The sequence below is a fragment of the Polyodon spathula genome, chromosome 12, assembly GCF_017654505.1.
Source record: "Polyodon spathula isolate WHYD16114869_AA chromosome 12, ASM1765450v1, whole genome shotgun sequence".
In the NCBI taxonomy this organism is placed as follows: domain Eukaryota; kingdom Metazoa; phylum Chordata; class Actinopteri; order Acipenseriformes; family Polyodontidae; genus Polyodon; species Polyodon spathula.
The window spans coordinates 11,211,793-11,236,440 of NC_054545.1; the positions used below are offsets into that span (position 1 = coordinate 11,211,793).

A 24,648-nucleotide genomic window follows, 5' to 3' on the forward strand; every position below is an offset into this window, starting at 1 on the left:
GTGGTAAATACCACTTTATGGTTAGTATGGCTTAGGAATTTTACATGTTGGAATAGATTTCTCCTACAAGCCAGAATCAATAAATCTTGGTCAGGAAACCTACACAGACTGTATTTACTGTCATTTTGGTATGTTTTGGGAATTTCAGTAAGCCTCCAGTGAGCTCTTGCTTTAGGGCTTCATGCATAACCTAGTAATTCATACATAAAAACACATGACAGCTGGCATCCAGGGGCATTATGCTTCCAAACCTAATTCTACATAGGTGGTGACACTAAGTATTTCTTTCCTTTTTCTATGCAACTTTTAACTTGGGGAAATACTAAACATTTTTTCTGTCTAATTTAATTAAAAGATTTGACACTTTAATATTTGTAGATGTTAACCCAGGTACAAAATGCTAAAAAATTGTAAATAAATGACACTATTTAAAGAAAGTAAATTCCCAACATAGGTTAAAAAAAAAAAACATTTATCAGTAGCTGTGAGTATATAGCTTGAACTGACAGCATTATGTACATAAGTCATCTTTTGAGTATTATTTCACATTGAAAAGCAGAGGGGTTGAATAACAAAAATGACTGCAGAGGTTTAAATGAAGAGTTTTGTTATAGTTTTGTATTGAAGAAAAACTGCTTAAAGAAAAGTAGTGCGGTACAGTAATGACAGTCCACTTATTACTTTTACAGGTTTAATATCTAAGCTGCTAAAAACAATCACTAATTTCATTATGTAAAATTTCAGCTTTTTGATTACAAAAGACTGTTAACACATTCTCAGATGGTTTAAACCAAGGAATAGAAAGATTTTTGTTGTTGATTTATTATTATTATTATTATTATTATTATTATTATTTATATATTTCACTTCTATTTTTAGTGTCAGGAATTTAATTGCTTGGTATATTGTGAGCTGAACCAAGGTTTGAATAATAAAATAATAAAACTTGCTGGCTGTAAAGCAAAATCTTTTACGGTTTGTATATATTTTGGGGAGAGATTCAGACTAACAAGTTTCTCTCTATAAGACATTAACCAGCACAGTGCAACTCCTGGTTATGTACTGTATTTTAGTGTGTGTGTGTGTGTGTGTGTGTGTGTGTGTGTGTGTGTGTGTGTGTGTGTGTGTGTGTGTGTGTGTGTGTGTGTGTGTGTGTGTGTGTGTGTGTGTGTGTGTGTGTGTGTGTGTGTGTGTGTGTGTGTGTGTGTGTGTGTGTGTGTGTGTGTGTGTGTGTGTGTGTGTGTGTTAAACCAGTCTGTTAACTTCTGTATGTATAATTTCATACTGTAACCACTTTGCTGCTAGTGTTTTATTTTCATTACAAAAGCCAGTACGTATTTTTCGGATGTATAAAGCTGTACAGTCTTGACATTGTCAAGGTTAAGAAAATGCCTGAGTTCTATTGTAATTGATAGGTACTTTTATCCAGCGGCCAAGTGGTTATACTAATTATCTGTATGCTTTGGTGCACTGATTTATAGATGTTGTTTTTTTTAATTATTATTCTTAACTGCTTTTGATGATGTAACCTTTCCGTGATAAGTTTTGAGAGTGCTAAAGCATTAAATAGTGGGAAAACATTTGTGTTTGAAGCTGCAGTATAATTGGTACTCAGATTCATTTTTTCTCTTGTAAACACTGCTTTTTTTTTTTTTTTTTTTTGCTCTTAATGCCATTCGCTTCACACCCTGACGACCTCAAAGTGCCTCAGGTATATATTATAGTTTCCATTAAAACCTTAACAGCTGTTCTGGTTATTTTGTGTTTTATACGTTTTAGGTATTTTTATTATGTGTTTAAAAAATACCAAGTATATGATGTACAATTTTTAGTTGAATAACTCATGTTATAGTTGTATTTTCTTTATACATACAGATGTAGCTTGTTACGTTTCATAAGTATATAATGTAAATATGCATATATATAAGTTTGTAACTGTTTTTATGTTACATCATACACTTGTAATTTGACATATCAAATAACATAATAATAAAACAGTGAGTTTTAATCTCTTGTGTGTGGTGCTGGTTTGTGACAATTTTACAAAAAATGTGGAGACCATGAAGCTCAGCAACACTTTCCACTTATCTATTTTGAATTTCATTCCTACACTCTTTTTTTTAAGTGCATAAAAGCTAATAGACAGACAGGGATCCCACAAGCTGATTTTGAAGCTGCTGTATCTCAGGTACGTAAAGCTCAACAATTTGTTTTAATGCTAGGTTTGGATCAGAACAGACGCATGCAATATATGATAACACCTTAAACTGTAGCCTGTATGTTAAGTTGTTGAACGGTAACACTTTCATGACTAACAACCAGCATTCACACACATCAAAATTACAATGTGCATATTTCAGATATTTATTCTCTTAAGAGTTTTGGTCTTTTATTAGTCGTTCAAATAACATAACACCATCACTTGATTTTTAGATAATATAAGTAAATAAATTGGATAATAAAGAAAAAATGTGTTCATGATTCTCAAGGTCATGACAACTTTCACCAATGTGAAAATAAAAGCTGGGAAATCTACAGTAAAAATAAGGGACTTGTGGAAGGTGTTTTTTTTTTGTTTTTTTTTTCCTAAATCCTTGTCTAATACCACTTTAACATCTAATATAAAATAAACTGGTTCATCTTTGTAAAGTAATGCATTAAAAACTACCCAAGAACTTGTGTTTTTGTTCTGCATGTGGCATGAGTTGCATTTGTGTTCGCTTTTGTTCCATTTCAATATAGCTTTTTTTTTGTACAGCCGGTTGTTCTCGGACTCAGTTGAAATGGTTTGTGGTATTTTTCTCTGAATCCTACAGTGTTTTCTAGTAGGGTAACATTATGGGTCCCAAGCCCCAAAATGGTCAGTGTAGGAGAAAAGAAAATCAGTAAGGGAGTGTCCTCATTAAACAACTACCATCTTTTTAGCATTGAGATGTGGTAAATAACACTATGTAACACAATTTTTGTTCCTGGGTAGTAAGTGTTATTCCTAATTGCTTATGCCTCAAAAGTATAGAAAATGGCTGCTATTCCACACAAACTTTGCTTTTGTGACCAGGACAGTGATATTTCAAAATATCACTATTTCCAATGGGAAAACAGGCAAATGTGTGTCTTTTCGTTCACATAAAGTCAGAAAAAACAACATATGAATCCAAATTAACATGTATTTATACTAAAGTAATACAAAAATGACTACAAAAGATTTAGAAGTGAGTAGTTTTTCGAGATTTACCATTATACTGTAAATACAGCATGTGAACGAAAAGACACACATTTGCCCGTTTTCCCATTGGAAATAGTGATATTTTGAAATATCACTGTTCTGGTCACAAAAGCAAAGTTTGTGGGGAATAATAGCCATTTTCTATACTTTTGAGGCAGAAGCAATTAGGAAATAACACTTACTACCCAGGAACAAAAGAAATAAATATATAATTGTTACATGGTGTAATAGAAGATTATAGTGTTTTAAAGGTTTTACCTTTGTCCTTTCACATAGAACCATACATTTGAACAAAAATTACCCACATGCATTACTATTCTATAGTTCTGTTTTAAGAAGAAGCTTTGTCATAGAAATATTCAGACTTTTAATTTTCATCTTTATTTCGGGGGGGCATACAATTGTATTGGTGGTTTCAGCTCTATTCCTGGTGGCAGTATTGCTGCCTTCATTAAACCAGTGTAACCACCATGCAAAACTACATAGCTTATAAACTTAGATAATACAGGTAGGTCTTGAATTTCATGACCCTCTTTCTATATAGAGAAACACATTTTTTTGTTTTGAAGTAATGTGTAATGTACATTTTGGGATTCGTTCATTTTAAACAGCAACATGATCAAAATGCAACATATTAAGAAAATCCCAGAGTCTCATAACCCTGGCATACAGTCAGTCATTTTTTGATTACCTAAACAACTGTTTGGTACACCATAGCTCTGCTGCTGTTTGTATGAGTTGACTAGACTTTATTGTCTTCTTCAGTGCCGTATTGTGCACACAACAGGACTATCTAAAACCCACAAAGCCAGCTACAACAAAATGTTTCTTGGCGATAAAAGGTGAGCTTTTAGGGTATGGTGATTATGGGTATGGGTTGTATTATAGTACAGTACATATTTACTGTGCTATTTGCACTTATTCTGCTGTCCTTCATAAATACCCATTGCTCTAGATGGAACCATTCTAATGGGATAAAGGAGCAGTTCAGTGGCCATAGTCATCCTAAAGTTCCCATGCACTGCAAATACAGCAGAATAGTGTTTTTGAATGATGTGTGTACCAGGTATGCCTAACTTATGTGAAAGCGAGCACAATGATAGCGAGATCCATTCAGTGAGCTACTAGGTGTACGATGTCCAAGCAGCACATTTGACCTGTATACAAGATGATTTATGATTTCACCTCTGTTCCCACTTAAATCTAAAGAAAACGTTAAACACGCATGCATTAACTTTAACAGTGAAGTTCATTTTACACTATAATATAATACTGGTGTCTGTTAACAACATTTTTACATAGTTAAGCTTTTGACCAGCCGTGCGTTTTAGAAATCAGACCTAGTTTGTACAGTATGTAATTTTAGCCTTGGGGGTTGACGCAGCCTGTGGGCCATACAGTAACATTTATTCTGCATTTTAAACATTCTGATTTTTAAACATGCATGTTCTGCCTTGTATATAATACACCACCAAATACTTGAGATTCAGTTTTCCTGCTTCTTTACTGTCGACAGTCAGTGAATGTAACCGCTGCATCACTTCAAGAAAGCCTTCGTTGTGTAGGAACTGTTGTTCCTGTGCGTAAAAGTTTCATCCCGAGTCATTTCCGTTGTAACACCATGGCGTTTTACCGCACAGTGTTACTTTAATTTAAAAAGTGTAGATATGGAGATGTTCGCTTGAAAATAAAAACTTAATTTGCAGTAAAAACTAACAAACAAAAAAGCTAATAACAATGGAATACGATATTCTAGATATACTAGACGATCTTGGGTAAGTATGTAATTGTCGAAAAATGTGATGCATTTTGGAACTGTGAACGTTGCATTTATATTCTCAAACTCTCTTTATATGTTGTACGTTATCAGTAATATTACTTAGGCATGTCAAGAATATACATTATCAAACTCTGTCTTTAACAAAAATCCAATGTAATTATATATTTTGATTATTGCTGCGAGCACCAAAACCGAAAGATGTAACTGTATTAAATATTTAGATTTAATTTACGCTATGTAATGGAATTGGTCGTACACGCTTATATGAGTGCAGTGACAATATTTCACCGTGAATGGTATGAATTTGTTGGGCTTTACCTATTTTATAGATTCTAAAGCGTCAGCTGTTAACAGTAATATATATTACATGTACAACTGCTGAACACTTCAGGTATATGTGTGTGTGTATGTATATAGCTAGATAGAGAGCGAGCACTATTTCTGATAAAGTAATTGAAATTAGTCAGAAAGTGCGAGTTTTTCATACCATGACATTAGATGTAATTTGCTTCGTTATGTCATAAGCGTAATAACCAGCCTGCACTCCTCTCAAGAATATTTCACTCTGATGTGTATTTACAGGTACACAGGGCCTCTGCTGGAAGAAGACGCACTTGCAAAAGCTGCAGAACATGGTTTGTTTTCTCCCGAGTACATGAACCTCTGTCTGTGGTTAACTTCACAGCTGAAACATCTGACTCTGTTGGAAGAGAGCATCAGTGCCTCTGCAGGTAATCGCTTGTCTTCAGTGCCTTGGCTAAAGAAAATAGTTTTTTGTTTGTTTGTTTTTTACTTTTTATATTGTATTTTTAGTGGCTTATGATTTTGTTTCTTACTGTTAGCCACACACACGCGCACGCGCATATATGTATATACACACACACAATACTGTGCAAAAGTTTTAGGCAGGTGTGAACAAATGCTGTAAAGTAAGAATGTTTTCAAAAATACATGTTAATAGATTATATTTATCAATTAACTAAATGCAAAGTGAGTGAACAGAAGAAAAATCTACATCAAATCCATATTTGGTGTGACCACCCTTTGCCTTCAAAACAGCATCAGTTCTTCTAGGTACACTTCCACAAAGTCAGGGATTTTGTAGGCATATAGTCAGGTGTATGATTAAACAATTATACCAAACAGGTGCTAATGATCATCAATTCAATATGTAGGTTGAAACACAATCATTAACTGAAACAGAAACAGCTGTGTAGGAGGAATAAAACTGGGTGAGGAACAGCCAAACTCAGCTAACAAGGTGAGGTTGCTGAAGACAGTTTACTGTCAAAAGTCATACACCATGGCAAGACTGAGCACAGCAACAAGACACAAGGTAGTTATACTGCATCAACAAGGTCTCTCCCAGGCAGAAATTTCAAGGCAGACAGGGTTTGGGGCTGCATTTCTGCAAATGGAGTTGGGGATTTGGTCAGAATTAATGGTCTCCTCAATGCTGAGAAGATACTTATCCATCATGCAGTACCATCAGGGAGGCATCTGATTGGCCCCAAATTTATTCTGCAGCATGACAACGACCCCAAACATACAGCAAAAGTCATTAAGATCTATCTTCAACGTAAAGAACAAGGAGTCCTGGAAGTGATGGTATGGCTCCCACAGAGCCCTGATCTCAACATCATCGAGTCTGTCTGGGATTACATGAAGAGAGAGAAGCAACTGAGGCTGCCTAAATCCACAGAAGAACTGTGGTTAGTTCTCCAAGATGTTTGGGCCAACCTACCTGCTGAGTTCCTTCAAAAACTGTGTGCAAGTGTACCTAGAAGAATTGATGCTGTTTTGAAGGCAAGGGGTGGTCACACCAAATATGGATTTGATGTAGATTTTTCTTCTGTTCACTCACTTTGCATTTTGTTAATATATAAATATAAACTATTAACATGTCTATTTTTGAAAGCATTCTTACTTTACAGCATTTTTTCACACCTGCCTAAAACTTTTGCACAGTACTGTATATATTATTATTATTATTATTATTATTATTATTATTATTATTATTATTACAAGTAGATTACAGTGGATGAGTTGACGATTCATTTTATTTGTTACTTCAGGCTATTATTCCAGACTTGGGTGGGCTATTCAAGTTTGTGTATAAGCACCACAGCTATTTTAATCATTGTGTTATTGGACCCTCCCTCACATTTCACACAGACCAAAAAATACTTGAGGTATAATAAAAATCAAACCCTTTGTGTACCAAGCACAAAAAAACATCAGTGCTCTCTCTAACATTGCATACATGTGACATACTTTAGAATTGAATATACTTTGAATGGTTCTTATTGCAAAACTTTGGATAATTTTGTTTTGAAGTAATACTAAAGTAGAGACCCCTTGGCTGATCTAGCCAACCAGAACTGAAGAGCACTGAAGAAAGTATAATTTGAAGTTACTCTCTTTAAATGTGCTGTTTGTCAGTCTCTGAAATGCCATGCCTGTGTTAATGCATAGATGATCCAGAGAGTTTCCAGTTGGAGGTCAGTGGCCTCCTCAAAGAGATGGACTGTCCGTATCCAACACTAATCTCTGGAGATATAAAGGACAGACTGAAGAAAAAAGAAGACTGTCTGAAACTGATTTGTAAGTTTGACTTTTGTAAAAATGAGCTAAATGAAGTAAATATCAATGCTTTACTTGTAATATAAACTATTGTGTAAATTCACGTTGTTGTTATTTTGGCAGTATATTTAAGCTCAGAGCTTCAAGCTGCAAGAGTTCTTCAGGGCAAGCTTTCGCAAGTCCACTCAGCTGAGGGGAAAAGTGAAGTGAATCTGGATTTAAAAGCCATCTGTAAAACCCTGAAGCTGTCTGAACCCAGTAGCATGACATCATCTCAGTTATTTCCAAATATAGAAACAAAGGTATAGTAGGCTATGGACACTATTATTACAGTTGCTATTCTCTGAAAATGTTTTTAAAATCCAATACATTATATAATTTTTTATATAATATTTCGTAAGTGCTAGCAAAACTGACTTCTGCAGCAGTCGACACCAAAGCTCACTGTAGATTCTACAGAACAGTTCTGGAAAGGTACCCACTGTAATGACAGAATACTTCATTTTTACACACTTCACATCCAAGGGCGTGGGAACTAGGGGTGCTTGGGGTGCTGCAGCACCCTCTTGGCTTTGCATGGCTTCCATCATTTACAGGGGTTACAGTTTTATTGAGTGTCTTTTAGCACCCCCACTTTAAAAATTGTTTCAGTGCACTGTTCACATCTACATCTTGTGGGGGCCATAAAATACCTAAATCTACTGCATTTCTCAGTAAGGGTGTGCAAATATACTTCAGTTGTATCAGTAAATTCCCTTTAACTTTTGTCTGCCAGTTTTAAATAACATTTAATTGAATTAAACCTGTTAAAGTGTGTAATTACACAACAACAAATAACATCTAAAATATAAGTTGTTGTAATCATTGTCTGAGAAGCTACTTTTTGATTGTTGTTGATTGGTACTGTTGAATTAATCATATTTAACTGACCTCTGTTGAAATTGGTAGAGATACTTATCTGCTAGCTGTTTCTTAAAAGCATTGCTTTTTACTTTAGATAAAGGATATCCTTGCAAAAGTCCCAAACAGCTGTGTGGGAAAGCCAATATTGAAGCAGACGCTAACCATGGATCAGTGGGTAAGACATTGTTTCATATTTTACATGAAAGTGTTTTTGTAATGGAGAATTTTAGCCTGACAATACATACAGGCATGTACGTTCAAAACAACCTCATTAAAACAGAAATCCATCAGACTTTAATCTAAAAGGCTTTGATTTCAGAGTGGCATTGACTAAATGGATGATGTTAGCAAAGTTGTTAACACAAATTGCCCTTTGATGGGTTCACACTTTTCTATGACACATTGGTATTTTAAACACTGCTTGTGAGGAGTCTAACTGCTTGTGGTGAGTTTTGTACTCCTGTTTTTTGTTTGTTTGGTTTAATCTACAGGTGAAACTGGAGAAGATTAATGCAGTGCTTTCTGGAGAGTATGAATGTCGCAGAAGGATGCTGATAAAACGGCTGGATGTCACAGTGCAGTCGTTCAGCTGGTCTGAGAGAGCGAAAGTAGGTGTTCAGGACTAAAGCACTTGGATTCAAATTAATGAAATAATTCATTCAGTTGGTTTCAACAGTGGACATCACAAATCCACCTCACAATTTGGCACAAATGTCAGTCTCTCCTTCAGCAGGGCCCAGAACTGATTGGCAGAGGGTGTTCTGGTCATGCCTAAGGTACACTTGCAGAGATGTGAAGGATTGCTCTCATGGGACCTGCTTGCTCTGGGTCTGCCTTTAGCCTATGCTATTGCCCTTCATTTTCATCTGAACACTAAAGTGTTGATATTGTTTAGAATTAGTCCAGTCTTGCTTGTATTTTTGTAATTTCCTACATTTTTGTTGCTTGTATTTTGCATTTAGTCCAAGTATTTCATGTTACGTTTATCGTAAAAAGATCACCTTGTTCTAACTTCTCATCAGGCTAGGTGGACCTATGTTACATACTTAATGCTGGAAAAGTGCATAATAACGAGAAGCTATGCACTAAATTAATCTGTGTTTATCCGCCTTAAAGTGACAAAGTGAAACTTAGTGGATTGCTGTACGAGCTTATAATACATCGAGTTGCATTTCTGCTTTCAGAAAATACAGTCCTGAGGATTGTTACGTGTTGTTTTCTAACTGCTTCATGGATAGACTGTTGCTTGGTTTTAGCTATGTATAAACCAGTACTTTAGAACGTTTAGGCTTGTTTTGTTAACATTACAGGCACAGACCGACAACACGGCGAAAGCATATCAGCCCAAAAGACACGCACTGTCTATCCAGTCCCTCATCAGTGTTGCACATCTGCTGGCAGCACGAGAAGACCTTTCCAATATCATAAAGACAAGTAGTGGATCTACTCGAGAAAGGACAGCATGTCCTATTAACAAGGTATCCTCTTTTAGCACTTTAATCCTTTCACGGTCTGATACACAATTTATGAGATAGTAATGGAACCTAGGAAGAGGGAAATACACTTCCTGGCCACTTTATTAAGACCTGTACCTAATAACATGTTTGGCTGAAGTTTGCCTGATCACAGCATTTATGTTACATGGCATAGGTGACACAAGGTGCTTGAAGGTGTTTTGAGGGGGAGGTGGAAGGGGGATATGAAAAATGCTTGAAGTCTTGCTATTAAAACAATTTGCACAATACTGGCCTAGTGGATGGGTGAATTATCATCTTGAAAGTAGCCATTAATTTCAGGGAACAAGTACAGTATTGTTGGGTGGACGTGATAAGCAGAAGGGGGTCACATTTCTCATCACATGATCAACCTCTAGTTGAGGGTGTTGCCAAATCCGATTGGGTAGACTGTGTATGTTACAGCCAGGATTTAAGTATCCTAAGGATTACCTAGGCAAGTCTGTGTCTTCATTATAGGATAGTATAACATATGTTCATATGATTTTGCACAATTGCCTGGCTATAAGATCATTTGAGAAGTCATTCTTGTGTTTGGTGTTCTGTTTCACCTTTTAAGGCTTAATTGTTTACCGTTGATTGTAATAGATTTTTATGCAGTGGGGAATGTAAACAAATGCAAGTTCCTGTTTTTTCTTCTGCAGATTCTTATGGGCAAAGTCCCGGATCGAGGAGGCCGACCGTCTGAGATTGATGCCCCTCCTCCAGAAATGCCCCCCTGGCAGAAGAGGCAAGATGGGGGAGGCAGAGGAGGGTGGGGTGGAAGAGGAGGAGGAGGAGGAGGGGGGTTTAGAGGGAGAGGGGGCCACGGTGGGGGGTTTAGAGGGAGAGGGGGCCAAGGTGAGGGTTATAGAGGAGGAAGGCAAGGGTACAGTCGTCACTGGGTATAGAAATTGTACAGGTGTTTCATTGGACACTTGAACAGACCCGAATCACAGTGAAGTTGGGTGCCTCTTTTGCTGCAAAAATTCATAGGGATAAGTGAATTATTCAGTTCACACCTCTAATTAAGATGTTCACCCTGTACTGTGGGAAGAGTAGCTGTAGGTAAGAACATTTGATGGTTTATTTATAAAGAAATGTAGTTTGGAGATGTATTGGCCAGGTATTCTCCATAATTGTGTCAAAAGGTGGCGCACTTTGAGTTGGATTCTAAAAGGAAAATTAGTTTGGAGTTTATTGTTTCTTAAATTAAACCATTTGTATTTTAAAATGATTCTGGACTATTTTAATCAAAGGGATACCACTGTGTTTAATCTGATTGTTTGAGACGGATGAATCCAATGTGAGATGTTACAGAACATAATATAAAATCTTGCCAGTCTGTGGTGTACATGCTACATAAGGTAAAAGACAGTTAAATGATATTGTAAATGGTACAAAGCAAGCAACAAACAACTGATATATATATATAATTATATATATATATTATATGTATATATATATAATATAATATATATGAATATATATGATATATATAATATATATATATATATATATATATATATATATATATATGTATACATACAATATATCACATATATTGTGTGTGTGTGTGTGTATATATATATATATATATATATATATATGTGTATATATATATATATATATATGTATATATATATATATATATATATATTTATATTATATATAGACCAATATCGTATATATACTGGTTCTGCCAAAACTATGAGCTTACATTTTGGTGTAAAGACTGGTCATTTAACCATGAGGCCTACAATCTATATTAAATAGCTGATGCAAGTAAGGCATTTTGCAACACTGGTGTAAATTCAAATTAATCCAAACTGATTTAAATTATATATTTGTCCAATTCTAGCCTGTGACCAGCAGGGGGCACACACAATAGGTTTTAATGTAATTGCATGAAAACCTTCATCCATCCCTGTTTAATAGCTAGGCAATGCTTTATTCAGTCACTCTCTTTTTATGCTTTTTAGTTCCAAGTAATTTCCTAACGTAGGGGCATTCACGTGAGAGATTAGCATACAGATCTCCCTTCTTTAAAAAAAAAAAAAGTGTTTTTGCCTAAAGTGATAGCTTTGTTCTGCTAATGTACTGTAAAAGCCTGTGACTTTGTATGGGTCACTTGGACAGAAAAAGTAGTGCTGATTTTTTTTTTTTTTCCATAGCCTAGAGTGCCAAAGCTCAGTGCAGATTTAATTGTTTGAAACCATCTGGTAAGTCCCTGTTGTCTCCTCATTTAATATACAGGCTATTTAAGCATGGTATGACATGTAAGATGTACCCAAGCTACAGTGCAGGGCACCAGCTGGAAAACCAGAAATACCACATGGAATTGTGTTATCTGTTAGTGTCAAGTGAGCAGTGAGTGACGTTTTGAGATAGGCACCGTATTAACTTGTATCATATAGTACAGGTAGTGACAAAAATGGAAACACCTGGGTAAATGAGGGACACCAAGTATATTAAAAGCAAGGCCTTCCACACAGGTGTGGCTCATGAGTTAATTAAGCAGATAACATCCCAGCATGCTTAGAGTCATGCATAAAATGCTGGACAGGCCTGTTTGCCTATAATTATGGCTGCAAGAGGAGACTTCAGTGACTTTGAAAGAGGGGTGATGGTTGGAGAGCTCAGTAACCAAGACAGCTCAACTTGCTGATGTTTCATGAGCAACGGTGTCTAAGGTGATGTTGGCATGGAACTCAGAGGAAAAGACATCATCAGCAAAGGGCAACAGTGGGTGGAAGCAAGGTCAGTGCTAATCGCTACTTGGTACTGAGTGATCATCTTCACCCCATGTTGCAGCATTTCTTTCCTGCCGGGGCGGGTGTCTTCCAGGATGACAATGCCCCCATCCACAGAGCGCGTGTGGTCGCCCAGTGGTTTGATGATCATGGCACTGATGTTATCCGTATGTCATGGACTTCTCAGTCACCAGCTCTGAACCCAATTGAGCATTTATGGGATATTCTGGAACGACGCCTGAGAACATTTTCCATCTTCGTCAACCAAGCGTGAGATGATTGACTTTCTCGTGGAAGAATGGTGCCGCATCCCTCCTGCACAATTCCAGAGGCTGGTAGACACAATGCCACGGTGCATACAGGCCGTACTGGCCACATGTGGTGGCCCAACGTCCTATTATGTGACTTTGGTGTTTCAATTTTTTTGTCTGCTACCTGTATATACAATATTCTATATACATGCATACATTAATACATGGTAACTTTACTAGAAACCAAAAAGTACAAATCTGAACACTATTGTTTACTGCAACAAGTTGTCTCATGCAAAGGGCAGTGTTCTGTAATAACAATAGTAATCACTGTATCAATCCGTTCAAGGTAAGCATGGATGTGCCTTTCTTGATGTGGACAGTATTGTCATCAACCAAAATTAAGTTTGATCCAACTGCACTAATATAAGCTGTCACAAGCGTATGCAGGATCTCATCTAAGTACCTAACAACAGTGAGGGGACGTTCTGGGAGACCTGGAGGTCCATCCTTCCCTCTGTGTTGGTTCTAGTTCTAACTTGTGGTCATTTATCAGTTGGATAGCGTTTGTGAAAGGTCACCATGTGACTCTTTTTTTTTTAGGCCGTCTTCCCATGGGATTGTGGTTCTTGTGCGTTCCCCACCATGTCTGACAAAACGGTGTTTGGTGGGTGTGGCACTTTCAGTTATCAGGGTCTAATAAATTACTTTATGAACCATCTTCTGTTATTCCTCTTTTTCCACTGGTAAATGGTATCAAATCAGCCATTAAATAAATTAATAGCACAGTATGGAACTCCACTGTTGAAAATCCTAAACAAACCTTTATTATATGTATTTTTATGACAAAATATCTCCTATTTATCAACCAACCTTGTGTGAAATAATGTTATGCTCTACAATTTGCAAAGATAAAGTTGGTTGTGCTTTTTGTTGTTTGTGTTCATTTGAAAAGTGTATCGCAACATGCATTTTAACTAAGGGTTAAGCTGAACTGCACAGCTTCCATCACTTTTGTTCAAAAACATCACAAAACGAATTAGTTAGAAATGGTAAATAAATGCTGATTTGCTCATAGTGTTACTTTATAGAGTTAATTGCCTTTTTGAAAAATACAGACCTGTGTGTATCTTTAAGCTTATATCACCTGATTGTCTTTTTTTTCTGAATACTACTGTGAAAATAATCTATTTTGTTTGCATTTTCAACAAATGCAGGAGACCAAACCTCAATTGAATTTCCTGTTTATGGTTATTTCCAGCCCATGTAGTATTGGCAGAAAATCAAGGTTAAGTCACAAATGATGTTTAAAGCACCTACACTATAGGCTGTGAAGAAACTGTCCAGAAGATGACTAGATGATGGCTGTTTTTTACCTTTTGCTATTGCAGTACTTTGCTGTTCTGTAATAATACACAGCAGGTATAGACAATGGACACTTTTACATTGGCAATTATTGTCGGATTAAAATGCTTTAAGTAGAAAGTGTGTGTTTTAACAATATAGCCTCAGCTTAGTTTCTATTTGTATTCAAAAGCCAAAGGAAGACATTTCTTTCTTTGCTTTACTGTAGACAGCAAACTGAGGATGCAGCTAAACCAGTAGACAACAGTTGACCTAATCTGGAATTCTGCCTTACTGATGTAGTAGGAGAAACATTACATTCCAATCTGTAACTCTGTTGACAAACTCTGTTTTTGTGCCATTTGTTAAATACACCCCTGAACCTATTGGCCAAAATTTTATGTTCACTAAGCTATACCAACAGGTGTTTTTAAATAGTTTAATTGTTGAATATTTAACATGGTAAAAACACTGTATACCACAACGTTGCAGACAGGCAGTATATAAACAAAGGTCAGTAATACAATACATTAAAACAACTGTACAATATATTTATATATTTGCATATTTACACATTTTTCTAAATGACAACAAATACTGGTAATAAAAGTCAGTCTTGGTTCCAATTAAATTAATAGGATCCTGGAGGATCCAGGCAAAAACATTACATTAACTTCACTTTTTACAAATACACACCTATAAGCGTACAGTGTCATTGGTAGAATTATTTAGAATATTTTACATTTTATACAGATATTAATAAATGAAGATTAAAATGGTTTGATACGTTTGAAGTTTTCACAAGACTACAAAATTGAGACATGTAAGGATTTAACTGTTGATTTTAGTTGTAAGGACAGAGACTGTTGTGCTCTATATATTTGGTATCAAATAGCTGTGCAATGTCTGTGTTCTTGTAAGGATATGTTTAATAAAACTATAGCTCTAATACAATTGGTACATTCTTGACCTAAATAATTATACTTCTAATACCAATAATAGTATTTTTTCTGTAATAAGACATTCAGTTACTGACAGTGAGAAATCACAAGTAAATTGTAGATAATGAATAAATTACCTGATACCAAATGTGACATTGTTAATGTTAAAAAAACAAAAAAAACACACACACACAGCTGCTTGTAAATGTGATGATTGTTACATATGTGAATATACAGAGGCCAAGTAAACAACACCACTGGCTTGTTACAAAAGCAGCGAGTCCTACAAACAGCATTTTGAATGTCCATTAGTTGGTTGACCTTTGAAAAGGTTTTGTCTGTGCCTGAGCAAGCTCACTAGCGTCACTGTGAGACGGCAGCAGCTTGTTGGGCTCTTGCTGAAAGTTCTCTGCATTACGAGGAATCTTCTGGGTCCAGGGGGTGGAGGGTGTGTCTTTTGAGGAGGGTTTGCAGCACCTCCACGTCTCGTTCCGATGCCTTTAACTTCCGCCGCAGGGTCTCGTTGGACTTCTGAAGCGTCTGTTTTTCCTAAGTAATTGTTAACAAGATAAATGTTAGTGTGTTTATCTTTTCACTTCCTCCAGCTCACCATTTAGTAAGGCTTTGGAGACGAGGAAGACGGAGTGATAGAAGGATTTTGTTACGTATCCTGTAAAGGGAGCTAGTCTTAGTTTTTCAGCCCTCCACTGCCACACTGATCACAGCTAAACCATTTAAGCTGGCAACTTCACATTTTCAGTGTTGTAAACACTCAGAATCTAATGGCACCCTTCACTTTGACCTGTGACCCAAGGTGGCTGCCTTATTGAGGTCATGCGACTTTGGTTTCCGGATGATAAAGTCCTGTCACTTTGAGATATTGGCTTTATACTCGGTACATCTGTGATTCTATGGGTCAAGTTCGATCCAGAAAAATGAACCCTTTCCAGCCTATTTTTTCGCATAGCTGCTACAGTTTGTACTTTATACCAACTTGGAGTTATGTGTCCCTTTTTACATAGAAAGTGACACCAGCCTAAGCATGCAGAATATTTTACCCAATTTAAGGCATGACAGAATCTGTTTTTTGTAAATATGTATGTTTGTTGTATGTATCATTATTGCTGATATGCATTTGTCCCTATACATAATTTATTTCACGCTTTATTTGTATTAAAAAAAAAAAAAAAAAAAGTCAATGAATGTCCAGTTCCTGTCAAGCTTGTTGCTATGAAGTTGTTCCTGCCTTGTTAGCATGTTAGTGATTATTTTATCTGTATGCAGTACAAGAAGTGACCACAGTTTTTCTAGGATGTACTTTAGACCGGGCTGTCTGACAGGTGGCTCTGAGATCCACAATGGCTCTTTTCAAGTATCCCATTTAGTAGTTTTAATTGGTTGTCTTTGGGAGTGTCTCTCTCTCTCTCTCTCTCTCTCTCTCTCTCTCGAGAGAGAGAGAGAGAGAGAGAGAGAGAGAGAGAGAGAGAGAGAGAGAGAGAGAGAGAGAGAGAGAGAGAGAGAGAGAGAGGAAAAGTGCTGAAGTTGTGTCTTAGAGCAGTTGCTACAACCTATAGCTATGGCAAAAAGTTTTGCATCACCTTACAGAATTAACTAATTTTGCTAAATAAAGTGGAATGAAACCTGCTGAATAATGTTAAGTTAACATATTGAATTACATATGGCATTGTAGTTTTCCCCTTTGTCACAAAAAACTGACAAATCTCAAAAATGTGACATTTCGAAATCTAAAATGAAATATTGTACTACTAGTATGGCTTCCATTATACTTTTGCAATATCATTTTGTAGTTTCTTTGATTATATGATGTTAAATAAACTATCAAAATGGTGTTCATAAACTTTTGGCCATAGCTGTAGACAGGTCGTTAGTGGTAATAATTATGGTCTAAGCAAAATCAACAATAGGGAATGATAAAGAACACGGTATGGCACACGTAAGAAATTAAATCCTGTTAACACTGTAACATACATGATACAAAGGGTCTGTTTAAGACTGCAATTACAATAAAAGAGAACAAAATCACCATTTCTAACTGCTCATAGGTTGGCTTCACAGTCGAGGCTCTGTTCTCCCACTTTGCGTAGGCTCTTTTGCGGACTGGCACAGGGCTTGGGCAGGGAGTAAGAGGTGACGGGCAGGGGGAGAGTGGAGCAGGTAGTAAAAACACAGATTCTGGGGACTGGGGCCATTCAGTCTGGGTGCTTTTGTTCACTGCCCATGCTTTCAGTTCTCCTGAGTGTGACTGTTCTGATACGCTTGCAAGAGTTGACTCCCATTCCTTGCTTTTGTCTGAATGCTCTGCTCCTTCACCGTTAGGGTATGTGAACTGGCCATCCTCAGAACCTGCAAGCAATAACAGCACAGTTTTTACCAATTGTACTTTAAGGCAAACCAAAGCTTGTATATTCCATGATTTCCTATGAAATTCAGAAGAAAGCACCACTGCTATCTATGACATAGATTATTATATTACAGGTTTTAAGTCTATTTTCTTTTTGGTGGAAGGAGGAAAAGTGAAAAGGTTGGTCATCCGTATCTTTTCAGTTATTAAATGGCACACAATATATTGCATGTAGAGTCTCTTATTATCATTAGTCAACTCATACAGTTTGAGGGATAGGACTGTACTAGACATCACAAATTAACAGTATAGTCTATATTACTGTGACTTTTAGTAAGGAACTATGTTTAAACATATATACGTACTTTAGAATTATGTCAGATGTTCTATGCATGGGTATTTCTACACCCGAGACAAATCTTTAACAGTGACTGGTTCAGCTCCTCATATCTGATTTATAACCGAGCATATACTGTATATGGGAATATAGTCTGTAATAGAATGTGTATTTTTTGGTAACTGAAATAGTTTGCTAGTTCCAGTGAAGATCTATTAAAATATTTCTCTGGGCTTTTAACACCAGCGATTTTTGTGACCTTTACTGCACTCCTACACTGGGAAATTACAGAGTGAGCCTCTCAATTATGAATGATCAGTTACAGTAACTCAGAGGCAAAGCTTGTTTTTGTTTTTCCTGGTAGGTGTTTATAATGGAATAATAAAAAAAATAAAAAAAAAAACTTAAGGCAAATCATATCTTGAATTTGCTTAACTGTCCAACATGTTTGCTTTGTCAAATTCCTTATCTGAAATCCTAGCGTAAGCCATTGGCTACCTGTTCTAAACTAAACAAAGTTTACTTTGTGCGTGGTCCTTTCTTGGTAAGAGAGGGCAATATATTTTTTCACCTGTAAAGTTACACATACCATGCTCGTAACCTCTGACCCCTGGAGTACAGAGTGCTGTTGGAGTGGAGCTTGATGTGGGGCTGTTGTCTACTCCTGTGCTCTTTGCATTCTTTTTGCATTCAAACGCCACCAATTCTTTGCATTGCTTGTGGCAGTTCATTCCGCAGTCTGTAAACAGGTTATCAAAAGAAGATATGGATACGTCACTGTGGTTTTATCGTGCTGTCTGAAACGCAAGCTCTCAAACTGATTTGCACTTTGAAAACCACTTTCATGCGCGTTGCAGAGCTCAGCTTGCAGTCTCTACTACAAAAACCACAGGCTGTGAATCTTTCACCATGCTTACCTTTGTAACATTCAGGATAAAGGTACACAACAGCTAGGTTTATAAGCCATTAAGGATTTTGCAAGGAAAAAATCATCTCTGAATCACATTAATTGTTTATTTGTATTTTATTTATTTTCCAATAAACAGGGCATTACTGAGATAGTTAATACAGACACAAATGCAAAAATGTAATGCACTTCAGGACAACAGGGCTTAGCTAATTTTCAGACAGGTTATGGATAGGATCAACATGTAAAACAATAAAGGTTGAGTGTTACTTATTTTTATTTTTTAAATCCATATCAATTAACAAATACATAAAATAAAAGTTACCTCTGCATCTGTATCCTTGCTTGATAACACCCCAGAGCTAGAAGAGAAGAGAGACCCGGAAGACAATCAGAACAAGACAAAAGTTTGATAAACCTGTACAATATTTTAAGGTTAATTTTGTGCCACAAGCTTTATATGGTACTGAAATTAATTGTGCTTCCTTTTAACGTGTTTACAATTGTTGTGTTTAATTGTTTTTGATAGATTGGGTCACATGGCATATACATGTAATGGATAGTAAATCACACATGTTTTATGTTTAAGTCATGCAGTTAAGTAAGGACAATGGTGCTTTCAGTTAGCCTTTAAGTTCATTCCAAAACAGCATGCTATGCAACTTAAAGCTACAAACCAGCAGAAGGAGTTCAGCTCTGTATTTGCTAGGTATTTGCTGCTTCTTTGCTAGGTGTGACTACATTGAAAAATATTTTAATAACTCTATGTTAATGTAAACAAGCAAGCACTAGACAAATGCTTGTTTTTAAAAAAAAAAAAAAAAAAAAAAAAAAAAAAAAAAGCTTTTTGGTTAGCTGCATCTGCACTGTAAATTTAAAATGGGTTTAATATGCAAGAAAAGAATAAAGGGAAGGTTTTAAGCACAGATTTAGAGATGCACATGGTCGTTCATTGTATAGTGGGGTGGCAGATAGGTAACACAAGCTATTACTGAATGTCTATCCGAGGGATTATGCACTTACAAATCCAGCACAGTTGTCACAGAAAGTGGGTTTCATGTAGGTGGTCTCCTGGAAGTTGTGGATAAACCCCAAGCCCAGTTTGGAACAGATCACACTGGCCCTCATGAAGTAGGCAGTGATTTCTTCCCTACTGATCAGTCCTTCCCTGCACAACAGGAGAACGTTATGAGAAATACTTCAGGATGACAAGATGCTTTGACATGTGGTATGTATAGGTGTGTCAGAACACAAATTACAAACAAGTACGCATCAAAAAAATTGTGTATTTAATGGTCCTGTCTGAATCAGGCTAAGGGCTGGTTCATAGTGTGTCGATTGATGACTTCAGAATGTGGCAAGACCTTAGGTGACTGAAGGTACAGTTCAGATACCAAAAACATTTTGGCTTTCATGGACCAGACTAGAACTAGCTGTAACTTAACTAGCCTGTTTGTAATTAAACTTGTCCTGACAACAATTATGATTATAAGAAATGGGATCCATGTGAAATATTGCACACTAGTACGTAACCAACAAATAATTATTCCAGTTTTAATTTTACCTATCCAACCAGTGACTTGTGTGCTGTCCCACAAGTCTATAGGAACATAAGCTGATATTTAGCTTCACACTTGTAACTGCATCTACATTTTAAAACAGGCTTGGATACATAAAACATGGAACAAAATAAAAGCTGATTTTAAGCTACAAAAAATGTATGCAAGCCTTAGACATATAAGGGATTCTAAATTAGCAAAAAAGTTCAATAAAACTTTCTTTATGGAAATTGCTATGAAAACAAGAAAGATTTATTTGGTTTCACCTTGCTGTGTTTGTGAGCAGGGGTGAAACGGGCAAAATGCACTTAAATTCCACTTCCTCAGAAAACGTTACATTTGAAAATAGGAGGCTGTTAAATACCATGTTGCCATGGTATTTTGTTTTTTTGTTTTCATTAACTTTACTGATCGTTAACAAATTGCATAGATTTTGGTTCAATGTGTTAGGCAGTGTTATGGAAATAAATATTGCACAGAAAAGTTTTTGGTATTCCTTACTTTTCTTTGTCCATTACACAGAAGGAAAATGGGAAGCTAGCAGCAATCTTCTCAAAGTCCTCTTGAGAAATGTAGCCATTCTGGTCATGGTCGTAATTTTTAAATACTGACTGCAAAATAATAAAAAATAGAGAGCTTTAAAAAGGCCCAATTCCCTCATTATAAAGAGGTCCTTCATACTGCAGAACCATTTCTAAGGTGGTACGGTCAGAGCTCCTATTTGCCCCATTATAGATTTAGAGTAGCATCTTGCATCCAAAATATTGCATGGCTTCAAAATACGTTACACTTTTTTTTTTTTTAAGTAGAACTGTGGCTCCTGACCACAGTGTTATAAAGAGGGAGCACTGTATTTTTTATATATATGTCTGTAGAGTTATTAGAAAATGCTTCTGAGGAACAGTAATCTATTTCATATTAAGGTTTACAGTATTGAAAAAAAACTAAAACTATATTTCCTTGTTAAATTATATCATTTCCTAGATTTATTTTTATTTTTTTATCACTTTGTGTTTTGAAAAGGGATGCACAACATAAAGTTATTTAATGCAATTTAATGGAAACACAGTATAATGTAAAGTATAAAAAAAGTGCAAAACATACATCCACCATCCTCTGGACATGTTTACTGATGGTCTTCGGATCCGGTTTGGGTGCCACCCCAGGGGCCCAGTCTGACACTACTGGGGGCCTGGCTGGAGTCCCTGGCTGTAGAAAACACGTACAAAATGTCATTTGCTCAGCAAGTCTGGAAAAGGGGCATGTTTAGACCCTAACACCAGATGGCCTTTTAAGAGAGTAAGCCTTAAATGCAAACAAACTTCCTGTCATGGTTTTAACGTAGTAAGAACGTTATTTATTTATTTATTTATTTATTATTATTCTAGTTTAGCAGAGCATTAAAGAAAAAAAAAACAATAATTAAACACATCCAGCTCAGTGTTAAAGAGTAGACGAATGGTTTCACAAAGTTGTTTTCAATGGGAAGTATATTAGGAAGATAACACGTTTATAAAAGCTATAGATGTACATACACCTTATTTTTGGATTATATCTATATATTGGTGTACACAGTTTTAGGAATGCAGAAATCACACAGACAGCAGTCTTTACACTGTTGTTTCTCTAAATTGATTACTTGGAAGAATTATTTAGAACGGATTAACTTGCAGTAAATGGCTCAAATATTTGTCTTTCATATCTAAACAGCCCAATGTCAATCTTGGTGGATTAGATGTACTACATATGCTTGAAGATATTGAAAAGAAAATATCCACTTAAATTATCCTCTTTAACAGAATAATTCAAATATATTGCTAAAACTTGCAACCAGCAGTCATACAGTATTCAAGTACGTCCTAAAAGATACAAACACTTAAGATAAATTTATTAAAAAGGTTGTGTGTGTATTTGTATGTACTGTTTGTTGGAAAGTTTATTTTTAGGTGTGCTTTTCACTTCTAATGTGCAAGTCATTTAAAGTGTTACTCATTCTAAGATTACTCACACAGACTGTTTAAATTGATCCGAAACCACTTTTTCCTAGCAATTCAATAATCAACAGCAGTTATGTACAGTATTAACTGGTTTGCTCTGTCATTTATTAATTAGCTAAACTAAAGCAAGTTCTGTTAAAACCTACCTTTTTGTCTTTTAAATATCCATTAAATCACATTTAAATGTCAATTGAGTACCATGCCTGTTACTTGTAAACCTGTGTTTTACTAGAACATTACAAAACAGATTAGCTAGATAATTCACTGGAGTGAATGCTTAAACACTTGCATGTATCCTGTGGAGGACTGATAAGATTACTGATAAAAACTTAAACCTGAAAGTTCCCCAGCTCGGTACCCTTGAGCTAAAATTCAAGCTCTAAAGACAGATAAACAGCAATAGTTTGAAAAAAGCATACAATAGAATCAAAAGAATGTCTGGGTAACTAAAAATAAAACACATCTGTATAACTTTTTTTTTTCTTTTTTTACAATCAATAAACCTTTTTCAGCTTTTCCCATTTTCTTTTCAACTGCTCCTTTATTGTACACCTGCATGTAAACATTCAGTGTCCCTCATCTGTGTTGCTGGGCCTATTTCTTGCTTGTCCCAGAGCACAGGTATGACATGTTTTCCACTCAGCAAAATGAAAGAGAGAGAGACTATTTTAACATACACAATATATACAGGTAAAACACTGAAGTAACCTTTTGAATACAATGAAAAAATTAATGAACTACTGGATCTCACCGGTGCTTTGCTGTTTCTGGGCTCACGTCCGTAGGACAGTTCGTATATCTCATCTTCGCTGTAGTAAAGGTCCAGTGACAGCTACAGGTAAAAAGAAAACAAAATCACACATGCAGGTCTAAAATTTTAACACATTAAACAAGGAAATGAGTAACTAAATGTGAAATCTGTGCAGGTTTAAGGTACGCAAGTGGCATCCCGTATTAGGGCATAATATTGACTGTGGTCTGTTTTTCTGTAAAAGTCAGGATACCGGTGGTTTTTATAAGTCACCAGTTATCAGTTATTAATAGTTACTTATTAAACCACGCACCACAGCTGCAATTTTTGGCCAGTTTACTCTGTGAGGTAGCAGCTGACTGCAACAATGGTGAATTACAGGCTCTGTTCTGATGCCTGCTTTTAGACACAGACTACATACAGTACCATATTGGGTTGTGCAATATGGGCTTTTTTTTAATACATCTGAGTTAGGTAATAGTGTTTTTATTTTTATTTTTTCCTCAACAACCAATAGAGTCACATTTTTATTTGTTGCAAAATGACCTGGAATGTGGTGAATATGCCCAATCAAGCACAATAAATAAAATAAACAGGTTACCAGATTAGAATCTCATTAAAAATGTTCATGCATAGTTTCATCTCCAAATGGTAGCCAAGATATACAGTACAGATAAAAGTAAGTCAAATAATTTCTTGTAACAAATGTTCATAGTAGAGTAAGCCAAGTTTCATCACAATTACTCTGGATGAGCTATACATGCGTGCAGCAAAGTACTGTATATGTTAGTGGATCCACTATTTCCATGCTAGTGACTATATCTACATTGGCGCTATAACCACTCTAGTGCACTGAACACCAAGACTGATTTTTTACTGTCGCTGCATTGCCAGTTGAACAGGGGAGCATAAACCAAGGCCACATGAGCCACATATCTGCCTACAAATGTCAGCTAGAAATTATTATTTTGTTTGTCTTTTGCAAAATGACACCCTATGCTTTTTTTAATGCTGGGGTTTGAATGCTAGTTTCCAAAGAGAAACATCTTAACATTGTTTTACTGTGTCTGTTTATGGTTTACTGGAGTCAGTTCTGAGGAACTGAAGCATAAGACATGGTATAAAATAGTCATCCATCGTCCCACCCCCAAACACACACAAATAAAGTTTTTAGATGTATCCATCTGTTTATTACCACGTACTGAATAAAATACAGTAATCCAAAACCGTGCTGTTCATATATGCGTGTCATAATTATTATTATTATTATTGTTATTATTATTAGTAGTAGTAGTAGTATATCCTTGAACACTCAGTGATACAGGGCCACCACCACACGTTGTACTATTGAGTTTCTTTCAATAGAAACAGACAGCATCCTTGACAAAAAAGGCAACAAGCCGCAAAACACATGTTTGTTTGTATTTTTTTGTGTTTTTCCTTTATTGGTTTTTTTTGTCT

General features: G+C 36.0%; 2 protein-coding genes across 5 annotated transcripts in view; one reads left to right on the forward strand and one right to left on the reverse strand.

Moving 5' to 3' along the window:
* The first annotated feature begins 4,837 nt into the window (after window positions 1-4,837).
* On the forward strand, window positions 4,838-11,222 carry fam98b (family with sequence similarity 98 member B). The gene is made up of 8 exons (XM_041265268.1): window positions 4,838-5,001; window positions 5,589-5,737; window positions 7,482-7,610; window positions 7,713-7,891; window positions 8,587-8,667; window positions 8,984-9,100; window positions 9,803-9,970; window positions 10,651-11,222. The coding sequence occupies exons 1-8, from the start codon at window positions 4,964-4,966 to the stop codon at window positions 10,894-10,896; spliced, it is 1,107 nt and encodes a 368-aa protein (XP_041121202.1). The 5' UTR covers window positions 4,838-4,963; the 3' UTR covers window positions 10,897-11,222.
* Window positions 11,223-14,758: 3,536 nt separating this feature from the next.
* The window catches only part of LOC121324390 (RAS guanyl-releasing protein 1-like), a 33,488-nt gene continuing 23,598 nt past the window's right edge, over window positions 14,759-24,648 (reverse strand). For all 4 annotated transcript variants that reach the window (XM_041266175.1, XM_041266174.1, XM_041266173.1 and 1 more), the window contains exons 10-17: window positions 23,188-23,268; window positions 21,544-21,648; window positions 20,941-21,050; window positions 19,904-20,048; window positions 19,206-19,242; window positions 18,563-18,712; window positions 17,319-17,638; window positions 14,759-15,823 (exon numbers count right to left, since the gene is read on the reverse strand). In XM_041266175.1, the coding sequence (XP_041122109.1) occupies window positions 15,689-15,823; window positions 17,319-17,638; window positions 18,563-18,712; window positions 19,206-19,242; window positions 19,904-20,048; window positions 20,941-21,050; window positions 21,544-21,648; window positions 23,188-23,268 (1,083 nt within the window). In that variant the 3' untranslated portion in view covers window positions 14,759-15,688. The remainder of the gene's footprint in view (window positions 15,824-17,318; window positions 17,639-18,562; window positions 18,713-19,205; window positions 19,243-19,903; window positions 20,049-20,940; window positions 21,051-21,543; window positions 21,649-23,187; window positions 23,269-24,648) is intronic.